A 16,295-nucleotide genomic window follows, 5' to 3' on the forward strand; every position below is an offset into this window, starting at 1 on the left:
CGTTTTTCCCTCATCACTAGAACATCATCTCTTTTGCACCGTCAAAATATCTAGTTTTCCATTAAGCATTCACCTGATATTTTTAACCCAATTGATAATCTTTCCTAAATCAGTACCTTCAGTAAAAGTTGCTGAATGATGATTTGTTGCTCTGTCATTCCTCCTGCATTTATTAGCTCATGTGTAGCCTTTTTTTCTTGTCTATGGAGGAATTGCTTGAACTGCTGCCTTTAATTCTAGAGTTAGTCTTAACATGGAATTTAGAATATGTAACAGGATATTGAGAATAAGTGATTTCTGTTGCATTTTTGCACTTTGTTTAAAGTAACTATGCAGTTCCAAAACTGGTCTTGAGAATATATCAAATGGTTGGGATACCCTAGCAATCTTTGTTCCTTGAATATTTAAACATGCTGTGCTTAATGCTCTTTTTACTTGGGGGTCTGGGGCAGGTATCTCGATGAGTTGATGAAACTGAAGGCTCAGGCACATGCAGAGAATAATGAATTCATTACATGGAATGATATCCAAGCTTGCGTGGACCATGTGAACCTGGTGGTGCAAGAGGAACATGAGAGTGAGTTATCTTCCTGTCCTCCCCAAATAATGTCACCATTAATGATGATGTGATTCCATGAAGTGGTTCAAAATACTACTCCTAGAAGGATTTTTGGGTGAGAGATTGAAAATATCTATATAACACAAAAGGCTAGAGTTGGATATTGTTTTGAGAACACCAGGCAATTGCTATAATTAGGTATATGTCCAGTAAGAACTAAATTTTGGGGGAGGTGAATTGAACATGATCTGTTATTTTTAAATGCTGTTATAACAAGTAGTCCTGACACTACATGGAATTAGGTCAAATTGCACAGGTTGTAGGCATGGTCTTCCGCAAGACTCCTCTCACTTCAGACACAAGCTGAAAGCTGCAGGGTTCCCAGGCCACTGTACTTCTGAACAACTGGCTGCAAATTTGGAGGATCCTTCTACCCGCTCAGGTTTAATAATTTGCTAGAATGACTCACAGAACTCAAGAAAATGCTAGACTTACGATTAAAATTTTATTACAAAATATGTAAATCAGGATCAGCTGAAAGAAGAGAATCATCAGGCAATATCTGTGAGAGTCCCCAATATGAAGCTTCTGTGTTCTCAGGATGTGTCACTCTCCTGGCACATTGACGTGTATCACCAACCAGGGAAACTCACCTGAGTTTTGGGTGTCCAGAGTTTTTATTTGGGTTCGTTACATATGCGTGATTGATAGTATTGGCTTTGCGATTAAACTCAATTTTCATTTGGCCTCTGCTCCCTGGAGAATGGGAGGCCAGGCTGGTATCACGTGACTCTATACCTCAGTGGTTGATCTTTCCAGCATGGCCAGCCTCCATCCTTAAACTCTCATGAGGCCAACCAGGAGTCATTGGTTGGCATAAATTCAGGTGTGGGCGGAGGGGCCCACCATGAATCACAGAAACATACCTATCACTCAGGATATCCCAAGGGTCTTAGACGCTCCCCCAGAGACAAAGACCAGCCAGACTTTTTATTATACAGCAGAGTCCTTACAAAAGCAGTACGGCTGCCTAAGATACCTGGGGAGTGAACGTTTCTAATTTTAATTTGTATTTCCTGGGAGAAATATTCAACTGACTTGGTGGGAAGAGCCTTGCTTCGCATTAGGGAGCCCTGCGCTTGGATCTTTCTTCTGCCATTTGTTTGCTGTGTAATCTTGGAGAAGAGATTGCTAAGCCTTGTTATTTCTTCTATAAAAGTGTTGAATTAGATGACTTTTTAAGAACCCTTGAACCTTTTTAAGACTCTTCGTGAATCCTTTGTGACTCAAGAATGTTTTTGATTACACATTCCAGTGTACCTGAAAGCTATACAGTAAGGCCAGTTTCATAAAAATCCTCATCGCTTTTAAGTTAGAGCAATTAAAAATGAAACAAAAGGACTTGAGCATTCAATAGGAATATGAATACAAGCGAGTTTAGTTGAAATAAATACTAATTAAAAAATGAAAACAGTGCTGCTTAATGGATGGTAAGTTGCAGTTTGAATCATGGTTACTCTTAGGTGGATTTATGATTAGTTAGCATGTTCCATGATTGATTTGTTTATATACTTCCTTAATTAGAAAAAAAAAACTTTCTGTCTCTTTATATTTAGGGATTTTAGCCATTGGTTTAATTAATGAAGCCCTGGATGAAGGTGATGCCCAAAAGACTCTGCAGGCCCTACAGATTCCTGCAGCTAAACTTGAGGGAGTCCTTGCAGAAGTGGCCCAGCATTACCAAGACACGCTGATTAGAGCGAAGAGAGAGAAAGCCCAGGTGAGTGGCATCGGAATTGTTCTTTATGTTGAGAGCACCTCAGCCCTCCTAGAACAAAGGTAGAGGTAGGAATATCTTCCTTGATTCATTCAGTGAATGCCTTCTGGGCACCCTTAGATTCAAAGCACTGGAGGGACACAAAAATGTGAGAGACATAGGCTCCACCTTCTAGGAGCTCATGCTGTTCTACACATTTGGGTTTTTGTTCTTTTGTTTGTTGTTGACAGTCTTTTGTGTCTCTTTCAGTAAATTCTTTACTGAAATATAAGATCCAGGGCTTGGTGCAGTGGCTCACGCCTTGTAATCCCACAGCACTTTGAGAGGCCAAGGCAGGCAGATCCCTTGAGGCCAGGAGTTCAAGACCAGCCTGGTCAACATGGTGAAACCTCATCTCTACTAAAAAAAAAAAAAAAAATACAAAAATTAGCTGGGCGTGGTGGTGCATGCCTGTAATCCCAGCTACTTGGTAGGCTGAGGCACAGGAATTACTTGAGCCTGAGAGGTGGAGGTTGCAGTGAGCCGAGATTGCGCCACTGCACTCCAGTCTGGGGGACAGAGTAAGACTCCGTCTCAAAAAAAAAATATATATATGTGTGTGTGTGTGTGTGTATATATATATACGTGTATATATATATATATATATATACGTATATATACATATATATGATCCAGAAAAAAAATATATATATATATGATCCAGAAAAATGAACAAGGTAGATGGGTATGCAATTGCATAAATTTTCAAAAGGAGGCACACCTGTGTATTTGGCAGTCAGATTGTAGAACCCATTACCAGCACCACAGAGACCTTCCTCATATCCCCTTCCACCCTTAGCCACCCTCCATTTGGTGGTAAGCACTATTCTGATTTCTATTAATAACACCACAGTTCATTTCCGTCCACTTTTGAGCTGTATTTAAGTGGGATCATACCTTATGTGCTCTTTTGTGTCTGGCTTCTGTTGCCCTAAATAATGTTAATGATATGCATCCATGTGGTTGCATGGAGCCATCCTTTGCTCATTCTCATTGTTGTGTACTATTTCATTGTGTGGTTATATATTATTGGTGAAGTTTTTTGTTGTTTTGTTTGTTTTTTCAGACTGTTGTAAATAGGGCTTCTTTGTTTTTTTTTTGAGACGGAGTCTTGCTCTGTCACCCAGGCTAGAGTGCAATGACGCAATCTCAGCTCACTGCAACTTCTGCCTCCCAGGTTCAAGCTATTCTCCTGCCTCTGCCTCCCCAGTACCTAGGATTACAGGCGAGAGCCACCATGCCCGGCTAAAATTTTTTTTTTTTTTTTTTGTATTTTTTGTAGAGATGGGGTTTCACCATGTTGGCCAGTTTGGTCTCGAACTCCTGACCTCAAGTGATCTGCCCGCCTCAGCCTCCCAAAGTGTTGGGAATTACAGGCATGAGCCACCGCCCATGGCCTGTAAATAGTGCTTCTATGAATTTTTAATTTTGGTTAAAAACATATATGTGCATTTCTGTTAGGTATACATTTTGGAGAGGAGTTATGGCCATAGGGAACACATATATGAAGCTTTAATAGATAATGTCATGAAGGTTTTTTGTGACAACTTAATTGAAACGTAATTCACATATCATGTAATTCAGCGTCAGTAGACTTTAGTACGTTGATAGAATTGTGCAGTCATCACCACAGTCAATTTTTGAACATTTCATCACCCCAAGAGAAACTCAGTACCCATTAGTAGTCACTCATTTTCCCTTAATCTCCCCCAGCCCTGGGCAACCATCAGACTGCTGGTTTGTCTATGGGTTTGTCTATTCTGAACATTTCATATAAATGGAGTTATGCAATGTATGGTCGTTTGTGACTGGCTTCTTTTAGCTTAGTTTATCCAAGCTGTAGCAGCAGCACTTCATTTCTTTTTGTTGCTGAATAATATTCCATTGTGTGACTGTACCACATTTTATTTATTTATTCATGAGTTGATGACACATGGATTATTTCCACTTTACCACATTTTATTTATCCATTCATGAGTTGATGACATATGAATTATTTGCACTTTATTCGTGATTTGATAGACACTTAGCATGAGTGACAGCTATATAAGTTGTATCTTCAATGTACTTCCCTTTTTAGATACAGAAGCCGACCTAGCTTATTCTCCGAAACCCCACTCCTCTGACAGTCAGATATAAGGCTCCCTTTGGACTTTCTTAGCAGCAAAAACAAACATTACTACCACTAGCATACATAGAATCATTGCAGCCTGACACATTAGAGATTCTGAATCAGTAGAATTAGACTTTAAGCTTAGGAATCTGTATTTTAAAAATGACTTTTTCATTGTTCTGATGACCAGCCAAGTTTGGGAAACACTAATCTAATAAAATGAATCAAAGACAGAGACTTCCATTTCTAGCTTCCCTAGAGCCAACTACTTCTTATCCGAGTAAGTAAAATCAGTTGATCTCAATTTCCTGGCTATGAAATAGCAGTTGTGATTCAACCCTCTCCACAGCATCAAGTGACATTCTGCATAATTATATCTCTTAAATGAAACCTGGTAGTAACTATCAGATACTACGCTTACATGATTAGGACATGGTAATGTCAACTACTGCCATGCCAGTGTAATCAAAGGAGATCAGTCAACATCATAATATTACCAACATATAAAATTACCCACTCCTCTACCCTTCACCAAAACTTACAGAGCCCACACGAGTGTCAGTGTGCAAAAAGCTCCAGTACACTAAAGCCTTGGTCTGTTTTTATACGTCTGGCTACTCAGAATTAAAAATTTCTTTTAGCCCTTCCGCTTGCTGCCTCACTTCAGGAGTCTTCTGAAGGCTATCGTTCTATCCGGTTGTTGTTACTTAGTAAGCACTGAAAAGGAGATCAATCACAATTAGAAAACAGATGTTAATTATGCTTTAATCAACAATTATTTGAGGGCCTACTACATACAAGGCAACTTCCTAGACAGCAACAGCATAAAAAGAGGCATAAACCTTGTCAATTTCCTCAGCAAACTAGGTAGCGGGTAAGACAAACATTTTAAAAGATGAGTTTATGTTACAATTACTTTAACAACTTTATCTTCATAGTAGCATTATTCCTGATAGCCACAGTGGAAAAAAAACAGTATGTCTATCAAGTCAGGAATAGATAAAGTGTAAATAATTCAAAAGGCTGTGTGTGCGTTTTGTTTGGGTCATCGGAGTAAAACTTTTTGAGGATGTGACTATAGAGTTTGAAGCATTTCCTTTGCTGTGGAATAACTTTTCAGACTTCATCAAAGGCGGAGGAAGTCGGGGGAGTTAAAGGAAAAATTGCTTAACATTGCCAGGCCCAGCTGGGTGAACTACACATTGGGTGGAATTGTTTTTTGTTTGTTTGTTTTTGGTTTGGGTTTTTTTGTTTTGTTTTGTTTTGTTTTTTGTTTTTGGCATCACCTGAGCATCTAAGTCTCCATCAGCCATTTGGGAGTGTTTTTAAAAATGTTTATCACTGAGTTACAAATTTAGCGAGCAAAAGATCTTAATTTAAATTTGGTCTGTAGTTTTATTTTCTTCTGATATCTTTGTGTTTGGTTTTGGTATCAGGGTAATACTGGCCTCATGACTTGAAGTGTTCCTTTTATATTTTCAAAGAGTTTGTAAAGGATTAGCTAGTTCTTTAAACATTTGTTACAAGTCACCAGTGAGGCCACATGGTCCGGAGTTTTTTGTGTGGGGGATATTTTGTGTTTTGTTTTGAGCTGCAGTACTGTGTAGGAAAGGGGTCCCGATCCAGACCCCAAGAGATGGTTCTTGGATCTCACACAAGAAAGAATTCAGAGAGAGTCCATAGAGTGAAGTGGAAGCAAGTTTATTAAGAAAGTAAAGGAATAAAAGAATGGCTTCTCCATAGACAGAGCAGCCCTGAGGGCCGCTGGTTGCCCATTTTATATTTCATGATGATATGCTAAACAAGAGCTTTATCAGATCTTTTCTGAGCATGTGCACAGCCCACACATGCACTGTGGCCTCCTAGATCCCATCCAGGAATATGTCAAGTTGTCAGAGCTCTCCATGAACATCTCATTCTCCAGCTTTTCCTTATAAGGTTTTTAGTTAGTCTCTTGTTTGCCTAAACTGTTATCCTTAATGTTTTTGACAATTGCTTTTGGAGAAAAGGCTGTTTGCACTGGATGAGCTCTTGGTCAGGTCAAATAAAGACAGCCATGCGAGTGTGACCTCTGAACAGGTCAGCTAATGAGAGTTCTTTGGGAATGGGGCTTTGAAGGGATGGTAGGAGGGGCAGATTGGAATAGGGGAGTTTAAAGCACCACAGAACTCACTGTTCTTACTGAGTTTCAGCTGTTTTTCTTGAATGCATTCTCCAATTTCTGCAAGCCTTTGGTTAATTTCTACCGTATTGAAAAAACTGGCCGAGTGCAGTGGCTCATGCTTGTAATCCCAGCATGTTGGGATGCCAAGGCGGGTGGATAATTTGAGCCCAGGAATTTGAGACCAGGCTGGGCAAGATGGTAAAACCCTGTCTTAACGAAAAATAAAAATATTAGCTGGACATGGTGGTGTGCACCTGTGGTCCCAGGCACTTGGGAGGTTGAGATGGAAGGATCACTTGGGCCTAGGGGGCTGAGGTTGCAGTGAGCCAAGATTGCACCACTGCACTCCAGCCTGAGTGACAAAGCAAGACCCTGTCTTTAAAAAAAAAAAAAGGGGGCTGGGCGCAGTGCCTCATCCCTGTAATCCCAGCACGTTGGGAGTCCCAGGTGGGCAGATCACCTGTGGTCAGGAGTTCGAGACCAGCCTGGCCAACATGGTGAAACCCCATCTCTACTGAAAATACAAAAAATTAGCCAGGCGTGGTGGCAGGCACCTGTAATCGCAGCTACCCGGGAGGCTGAGGCAGGAGAATCACTTGAACCCAGGAGGTGGAGGTTGCAGTGAGCACCACTGCATTCCAGCTTGGGTGGCAAGAGTGAAACTCCGTCTCAAAAAAAGAAAAACTGATGCTGGTGATTGTTTGCCAGTGTACCAATGTTTTTTGTTTGTTTTTCATGGTGGAGAGGATTTTCAGAGGTCTTTACCATTTTCACTAATGTCACGTCTCTCTTCATTAAATTTAGTGTTTGTGGGACTCTTGATAAAAGTGGATTACTAGTCATGAGTAGTACAGTCTGAATGCAAGACATGGATATCAGGGCTCCTCAAGAACTCATTTTACAATTAAGAATATGAATGACTTAGGCCGTATGTGGTGGCTTACGCCTATAATCCCGACACTTTGGGAGGTCAAGGCAGGCGGATCACTTGAGGTCAGGAGTTTGAGACCAGCCTGGCTGACATGGCGAAACTCCATCTCTACTAAAAATACAGGTGTGGTGTACACCCCTGTAGTCCCAGCTACTCAGGAGGCTGAGGCAGGAGGATTGCTTGAACCCGGGAGTAGGAGGTTGCAGTAAGCTGAGATCATACCACTGCACTCCAGCCTGGGTGACAGCGAAGCTGCATCTCAAAAAGGAAGAAAGAATAAGAATGACTTAAATGGGCTGGGTGCGGTGGCTTACACCTGTAATCTTTGTACTTTGGGAGGCCGAGGCAGGTGGATCACGAGGTCAGGAGATAAGACCATCTTGGCTAACACAGTGAAACCCCATCTCTACTAAAAATACAAAAAAAAAAAAGAAAAAGAAAAAAAAAAATTAGCCCGGCATGGTGGTAGGCGCCTGCGCCTTTAGTCCCAGCTACTCGGGAGGCTGAGGCAGGAGAATGGCATGAACCCAGGAGGTGGAGCTTGCAGTGAGCCAAGATCGGGCCACTGCACTCCAGCCTGGGCGACAGAGCGAGACTCTGTCTCAAAAAAAAAGAATGACTTAAATCTCTCTCTGACCTCCATGTGTGTATATGCACTTATGCACACATGCTTATATACATGTAGCTAGTAATCAGCTGGTTCACACCAGCACAGCTGTACCAGTTGTTAGGACATTGAAATTCTTTTATTTTGTTTGGTACATTGTTACTGTCCCAACCCTCCCATATCTGTGCCATCACTCCCCAACTCTAATTGAAATCCCACTATATGGCAACTAAACCAGCAGTGACCATAAGGACTCTGCTCCATCCTGATTGGTCAGTGCTTATGTTGTGTAGTTGATAAACGTGTTGTACAGATTTGTGTATGTGTGTTTATGTGTGTATGTGGTATATATGTGGTTATATATTTATATATGTAATATTGGGTCTATCATCACACATGCAAACCAAGCCACATAGTAAGTAAAGTCTTTTTAAAAAGTTTTGAGTGATGAGAAGTGCCCTTTAGAGGGGTGTGTGAGTGTGTGCTTTCCATATATACATGTACATAACATAGTCATTCCTTTGCCTCTTCCCCCTTTTCCTGTGTTTGTGGCTTCTTCACCTCTTCTACCTCCAATCATTGCCCACTCTTTTTTTAAATTCTGACTTCTGGTCCCTATCTCTTTACCTCTTCTGAAATGCAATCAGTGTGTTTCTAAGTGTCAGAGTTGTTAGGGAGCTGTGCTTGAATATATCTTAGATAGCATTTTTACAGCAAATCTGTTTTCTCTCCATAATATCTAGCCTGGGCTTTAACACTCTGCTCAGTCATTTGAGTTAATCTTTAGGTAATCTCTTTAAAACAAATTTTACCAGAAGGATTTGGGTTTTGTCATTTTATTCAGTCTAATTGGAGCAGAAAGAACCTGTTCTTTCTTCTTACACTGGGATGAGGTAGTGTATGCTGTCTCTCTTTCCTTCTTCATTCTGGTGAGGGGCTTTTCTGTATTAATGTTTCCCTGAAACACCTGACACACCCATCCATTCACTTTTTCTTGCCTTTCATACTATTGCTCTATTGCTTATTTCTTAAGGAGTATGTATGAAAGGTTTTACTTTAATCTGCATGGGGCAGGGAAGAAAGAATTCTGAATGCTTAGAAAGGTTCTGCCTTTCTCAATGCAAGGGAGGTTGTGCTAAGTCTCACAACTTTGCTTACAGCAGATTCTGCTCAGATATCTGTTGTATGATTATCCCAGAAGTGAACCAAAAATGGCTTGTTTCTGTGGAAATGCTTCTGTTTTTATGATACGAGGATTTTTCTGCTGCTTCTCTTGGAGACTAGACCATCAGCCCTCTCGCTTATGACTTCACAATTTAAGTTGTCACAAGCCTGCAGCTGACTCATTCATTGTATTGTCTCACATTGGAACTATTGTCTAGTATTTCCAGTAGTTATTCTTAGGACTCTAGGGGATAGTGTGTGGTCATTTTCTATTTTCAGTAATAGAAAGCGACTAGTGGTAGGAAGGTACTAGGTTCTGCAGCTTTTAAGTGATTTATTTGTTCTTGCATTCTATTTATCTGTTTACTCTTTCCCTTTCCCAAGACTGTGAGCTTCTTAAAATTGGGACAGTGCCTCTTAGAATTGTAAGGCCAGCACCTACCATAATTAGGTTAAATGATCTTTCTAAAAGACTGCATTTAAGAGAAATCACTGCTTTCAATTTCAGATGCTTTCCTTTGGCCTTATCCTGTCACCTGCACTCTTTATAAATTGCAGGGATTGTGGCTGCTTCACTATATGGAGTGAAATGTTGTGTCTTTCTCTAATAAAACAGGAGGAAAGCCAAGCCTTCCCTAAGGTTTTGTGACTTCAACTGTTGGGCAGTGAAACGTTTCACTTTGCGTCAAAGCTCAGACCCTGCCTCATTTGGGCACATAGTTATGGTGATTTACCAAGTTCTTTATTCTGCCTCATTCATGCCTTGGCAAATTATATTCACATCAAGCAATCTAAATGAATTTTTGAGCTGCTATTTATACCAACTGCTGTTAGCTCAAGCCTCAGGAGTATGTTAATTTTGTTGGGTCTGCGTAGATCACCACAAACATGACTCTCACAACCTGGCCACTTTAAAACCTGAAGTGCCTTGTCTTTTCTAGAGAAGATTGCCCCAGTAATCTGCTGAATTGATGCTTTCTGTAAAGACCTTACAGGCATCTTAATAAAGAACCCCCACTCTTTTGAGATCGTTGAAACCTACATAACCTCAGTATGACCATGGAAATCTAATGGGGTATCAGCAGTGGTTTCTGATTCTGACTATCACACTGAGAATAGGTAGAAGTAGAATCCTATTGTGCTAACTCTCAGTAACAGTAGTGACTACCTGGGGCTAATCCATAAGCTACTTCCCCAAATTGAAATATGGCAGCCACATTCTTGAAAATTGGAAGATACGGCCAGGCGCAGTGGCTCACACCTGTAATCCCAGCACTATGGGAGGCCGGGACGTGCAGATCACAAGGTCGGGAGATTGAGACCATCCTGGCTAACATGGTGAAACCCCGTCTCTACTAAAAAAATACAAAAAATTAGCTGGGAGTGGTGGCGGGTGCACGTAGTCCCAGCTACTCGGGAGGCTGAGGCAGGAGAATGGCGTGAACCTGGAAGGCAGAGCTTGCAGTGAGCTGAGATCACGCCACTGCACTCCAGTCTGCGTGACAGAGCGAGACTGTCTCAAAAAAAAAAAAAAATTGGAAGATATTAGAGGAAGGTATTTCTACTAATCTAATTCTGTTTAAAATGCCATTCAGAGCAAATGGTCACCAATAAGCGCCTTTAAAAAAGAAACTTGTCTTAACGAATTTAGGAAGAGGAAAGTAAGTCACCTCCACTACATCATACATCATCTCTATCCACAGTAGTCAACTCAGACTATGCTGTGAGGCTTTTGTTAGCTGTACTAAGGAAAGTAATCACAACATTCATTATATTTCTGTGTGAAAATTTGCTTTTAAATTCACAGCAACTGATTTAACATTCAAGTTTTAGGATATCAGCTAGTGAGAAATGTAGATTGCCTGTAGTGACTTCTGGCTTTAAATGTGATAAGTCAAAGATTCTGGTTAAAGTAAGACTTGACAGTCTTAAAAACATTAGTAGTCATAGAGAACGTTAACTTCCTCTGAACATTGTTGGCAAAGGAGGCTTTCAAATAAGTACTGCATATTCATATATATACCCTGGCCCTTGTCACCCTGTTAAAGTCTCTGGACCCCTTCCCAGTCTGTCTGGGCCTCTTGCCCCTTCTAGCTGTTCACAACTTCCTGAACCACTTAAATTCATCTTTATATAATCTTCACCTACATGTGAGCCATTTCCCTTATCTTATGACCTTTACCAGTTTGTTTGTTTTTGGAGACCGGTCTATACTCTGACTGGAGCGCAGTGGTAAGAACACGGCTCACTGCAGCCTAACCTCCTGGGCTCAAGCAATCCTGCCTCAGCCTCCCTAGTAGCTGGGACTATAGGCATGCACCACCATGCCTGGCCAAGTTATGTTTGTTTGTTTGTTTGTTTGTTTTTAGAGAGACGGGGTCTCACTATGTTGCCCAGGCTGGTCTCGAACTCCTGGGCTCAAGCATTCCTTCTGCCTCAGCGCCCCCAAAGTGTTGGATTACAGGTGTGAGTCACTGCATCCAACTTTTTACCAGTTTTTTGATGCCTCCTTCTTCCATTTGACTAACCCACGTGTCTCATATTTTTTAAGCCTGTTCTTCCATATTTAATTGAGTCTAGGAAGCCCCCTTCTTCACGTGTATGTTACATGTACCCCGATTTCATGACTTTAATATTTTGCTTTTAATGATATGTAGGAAATCCAGGATGAGTCAGCTGTGTTATGGTTGGATGAAATTCAAGGTGGAATCTGGCAGTCCAACAAAGACACCCAAGAAGCACAGAAGTGTATGTATCACCTGTTTTATTTCTGTTTTGGTGGAGGCTGGGGGTGACAAGGTGCTCCATACAGCTTGACCAAGATAGGTATGGGGGAACAATTTGCCAGTAGATATAGTTAGGTGAAGCAGTATGTGAATTTAGACACTCTCTAAACTATTCTGGTAACAATTCTTTCCCGAAATAGTTGCCTTAGGAATCTTTGCCATTAATGAGGCAGTAGAAAGTGGTGATGTTGGCAAAACACTGAGTGCCCTTCGTTCCCCTGATGTTGGCTTATATGGAGTTATCCCTGAATGTGGTGAAACTTACCAGAGTGACCTTGCTGAAGCCAAGAAGAAAAAACTGGCAGTAGGTGAGTTCTGGGATAATACATATGTGCCCTGAAGCTAACCCTTGAGTATATGAGGGGACAGATGTAGAGGAAAGGGATAAGCTATAGGGAAAGACCTTTTAGCATAGATGTACAGTACTTAGGCTCATTTTAAAGGAGATAAAATCCCTATTTTTGCAAATATCCTCCCCCCCCCCCCCCCGCTTGTGGACAGCTGTGTTAATAAGGCCAATTTTCTGAGAATGTGGGAAAGATTAAAATATTTAACTGTTTATCTTTCACAGAGTAGCAGTAGCTCTGATTAAGCCTATAGGCAATTAAAAGTAGTTTGTCTGTAAAAAGAGGGAAAGAAATAAGATTTCTTACCCCATTTTATGGACTTTTAAAAATTAAAAAACTGGGCCGGGTGCGGTGGCGCACGCCTGTAATCCCAGCACTTTGGGAGGCTGAGGCGGGCAGATCGCCTGAGGTCAGGAGTTCAAGACTAGCCTGGCCAACATGGTAAAACCCTGTCTCTACTAAAAATACAAAACTTAGCTGAGTGTGGTGGCGTGTGCCTGTAATCCCAGCTACCCGGCAGGCTGAGGCCGGAGAATCACCTGAACCCGGGAGGCAGAGGCTGCCGTGAGCCAAGATCATGCCACTGCACTCCAGCCTGGGCAACAGAGCAAGACTCTGTCTGAAAAAAAAAATAATAATAATAAATTGAAAAACTGGAGAGGCTGAATGGTTGTACATTTTTTAAGACAGACAGGCCTTAAACTTTGGCTTTGGAGTGAACAAAGTTAATCATGGTTAATTCCATAATTGGACTTCATAGGTATTTTCTTCTTATAGACATAAATGAGCTAAATTAGTCATTACAAAGCCATAATTTAATGGGAGCTTAGCATGCCCCTTTACTCTCACAGATCCAAGGAGCAGCTTTTGGAGTGGTCTTCATTTAGACTGTGAGACTAACTAATAATCCTGCAGTTCTGGATGTACAGCTGGGGAGTGTGGCTCTGGATGTCTTCTATCTTTCCTTTATTTTCTGCCAGGAGATAATAACAGCAAGTGGGTGAAGCACTGGGTAAAAGGTGGATATTATTATTACCACAATCTGGAGACCCAGGAAGGAGGATGGGATGAACCCCCAAATTTTGTGCAAAATTCTATGCAGCTTTCTCGGGAGGAGATCCAGGTAGGTCACCTTTCTTCACGTAAGAAGAAGCTGAGAGAAAGTGTTTTCAAGCTATAATATTAATTAAGAGGAACAGGGCATGTGGTCAGAAGCCCTAGACTAAAATTGAGGTTATGTAATGAGCTGTTTTGTGGTAATTTTTTTGTAGTAGTTGGGGGAGTGACTGAGGCCTGAATTTGTAAAACATCTGAATTATAGAATTAAGTGATATAAACCATATGCTAAGAAAAGTTAGATGATCTATAAAAGAAAAATGAAAAGTTGCTGACTCCATTAAATGCAACTATTTTAATCTCTCCCAGTTTATATTTTCAGTCTCTCTTCTAACTGTTCCACAAATTATATTAGCTACAACCTGCACTTTCAAATAAAGTTAGCATTTTCATAGAGCTTTTAAAGTACTTTTTCATCTTCTGTGTCTTCGTGTCTTTGCTTATGCTGTTCCATTCAACAGTTTTTGTTTGTTTGTTTGTTTGTTTGTTTTTTGTTTTTTTTTGAAACAGAGTCTCACTGTGTCACCTAGGCTGGAGTGCAGTGGTGCATTCTCGGCTCACTGCAACCTCCACCTCCCTGGGTTCAAGCGATTCTTCTGCCTCAGCCTCCCGAATACCTGGGATTACAGGCATGCACCACACCTGGCTAATTTTGTAATTTTAGTAGAGACGAGGTTTTGCCCTGTTGGCCAGGCTGGTCTTGAACTCCTGACCTCAAGTGATCCACCCGCCTCAGCCTCCCAAAGTACTGGGATTACAGGCATGAGCCAGCACACCCAGCCCATTCAACAGTTATTTGTTGAATACCTCAAATGTGGCAGGTACTCTTCTAAGGAATGGGGATATAGTCATGAACCAAACAAAGTCTCTGTGTCATGAGATGTCTCTCCCCTGCCATCTATATCTGTCAAAATTCTTTCCTTCCCTTTGTACTGATTGTTGGTATCATAAAAGAAAAAAATTCAGGCTGGGCATGGTGGCTCACACCTGTAATCCCAGCACTTTGAGAGGCTAAGGCAAAAAGACTGCTTGAGCCCAGGAGTTCAAGACAAGCCTGGGCAACATGGTGAAACCTCATCTCTGCAAAAAATACAAAAATTAGCTGGGCATAGTGGTGTGTGTCTGTGATTCCAGCTACTTGGGAGGATGAGGCAGAAGGATCACTTGAGCCCGGGAGGTGAAGGCTGTAACGAGCCATGATCACAGCAGTGCACTCCAGCCTGGGCAACAGAGCAAGACCCTGTCTCAAAAAAAGGAATATTTAATTTAAAAATTCAGTCCTCCAAGCACACCCATCTCAAGTCACCTCCTCTATGAATCTTTTTAAAATTTCCTTTCCTTACCCCCTTCATCTTCCTTTGAAGCTCCCAAAGAACTTGGTATTCATTCAGAATTTAATGTACTTGGATTCGAATTTTAGTGACATTTGTGCTTGTCTATGCCCCCTAGTAGTTTTTAAGGTGAGCTGCTAAGTTTGCAGTACTTTCTCAAAGGGGAAGTTACATTGTCATTGATGGACTGTTGAGGACTTTTAAGTTTTAACTTGGTGCTGCACTCCTGTTACTTAAACCAGAGTTGTTTAATGAATGTTAAAGGGGAGGAATATATACTGGGGGAAGATGCTCAGTAAGCTCCTGTAGGTCATTAGACATATTACTAACAGACATTCAGGATTCCTAGAGAAAAACGACAGTAAAAGATTTTCAAAAGGTCATTTACTTCCCTTTGGCAATATTTCCCAAATCGTGTGTGGAACAAGTCAAAAATACACCTGTGGAAAAACTGAAATAGTCCCTTTATTTAGGAGTTAACATCAGATGGGTGATTTCTACCTTGTGGTTAAAGTTCTCTTTATATGGTGGGTTACAGTCTCTTACCCTTCCAGTGTTTCATCTTCATTGCTAATGATTTCACAGGTGATGAAATTTAAATTCATTGAACTCTGTTCTGGGCATTGAGAAGATAGAAATATGTATCAGAGAGTCTCTACCTTCCATTGTTTGACAGTGTTGTGAAAACAGCAGACACAAAACCGAGTACTGTAATGTAAGGCAGAGAGAAGTGGTGCTCTAATCACAGCACAATAAGGGAAGTCTTAAGGGAATTTTTCATTTTGTCCTGGAGTAACATAGCATAGATAATATTTTAGCAGCTGAGGAAAAAAAGAAAAGGCTGTTCTAGACAGAAAGGGAAAGTTAAGGATGAGCTTGCTGAAATTATAAAAAGGAAGTAGGAGAGAAAATAGAAAAGGAAAAAGCACAGAGTACTGAAAGGACATGGACCACTGAAGGAGAGACGAATGGTGTATTACCTGGCACGTGGTAGGAGTGGCAGGACAAGAGGCCCAGGTTGAAGCTTGAGGGCCTAATGTGCTGTGCTAAGGAATTCAGGGTACAACTTCTAGCAGAGTGATTTTTAACTCTTGTTAGTTCAGGGACACCTTTGAGAATCTTATTAACCTCCACAGAAACACTCATGTTTGAATAGTGTTTTGCATATATGGACCTAAGAATTTAAACAGGGAAGGGATGCTACCTCATTTTCAGCATGTGACCTGACCTCTTACCTCCCCTGCCAACAATAGTGGCGATCACATATAGATCCTCCCACTCTACTCACCACTCTGTACTTTGAACTTACTTGGATTTTCACTGATTCCTTCTTCATTTTCTCTCTGGAGGAAACAGCTATC

The 16,295-nt window shown here is 41.1% G+C and overlaps 1 protein-coding gene across 2 annotated transcripts in view; it reads left to right on the forward strand.

The window, feature by feature from the left end:
* The window catches only part of IQGAP1 (IQ motif containing GTPase activating protein 1), a 114,093-nt gene that overhangs the window by 65,820 nt on the left and 31,978 nt on the right, over positions 1 to 16,295 (forward strand). For both annotated transcript variants that reach the window (XM_523157.8, XM_016927429.4), the window contains 5 exons: positions 453 to 577; positions 2,176 to 2,339; positions 12,012 to 12,102; positions 12,281 to 12,448; positions 13,468 to 13,610. In XM_523157.8, coding sequence (XP_523157.3) covers positions 453 to 577; positions 2,176 to 2,339; positions 12,012 to 12,102; positions 12,281 to 12,448; positions 13,468 to 13,610 — 691 coding nt within the window. The remainder of the gene's footprint in view (positions 1 to 452; positions 578 to 2,175; positions 2,340 to 12,011; positions 12,103 to 12,280; positions 12,449 to 13,467; positions 13,611 to 16,295) is intronic.

This window comes from Pan troglodytes, chromosome 16, assembly GCF_028858775.2.
Source record: "Pan troglodytes isolate AG18354 chromosome 16, NHGRI_mPanTro3-v2.0_pri, whole genome shotgun sequence".
Classification (NCBI taxonomy): domain Eukaryota; kingdom Metazoa; phylum Chordata; class Mammalia; order Primates; family Hominidae; genus Pan; species Pan troglodytes.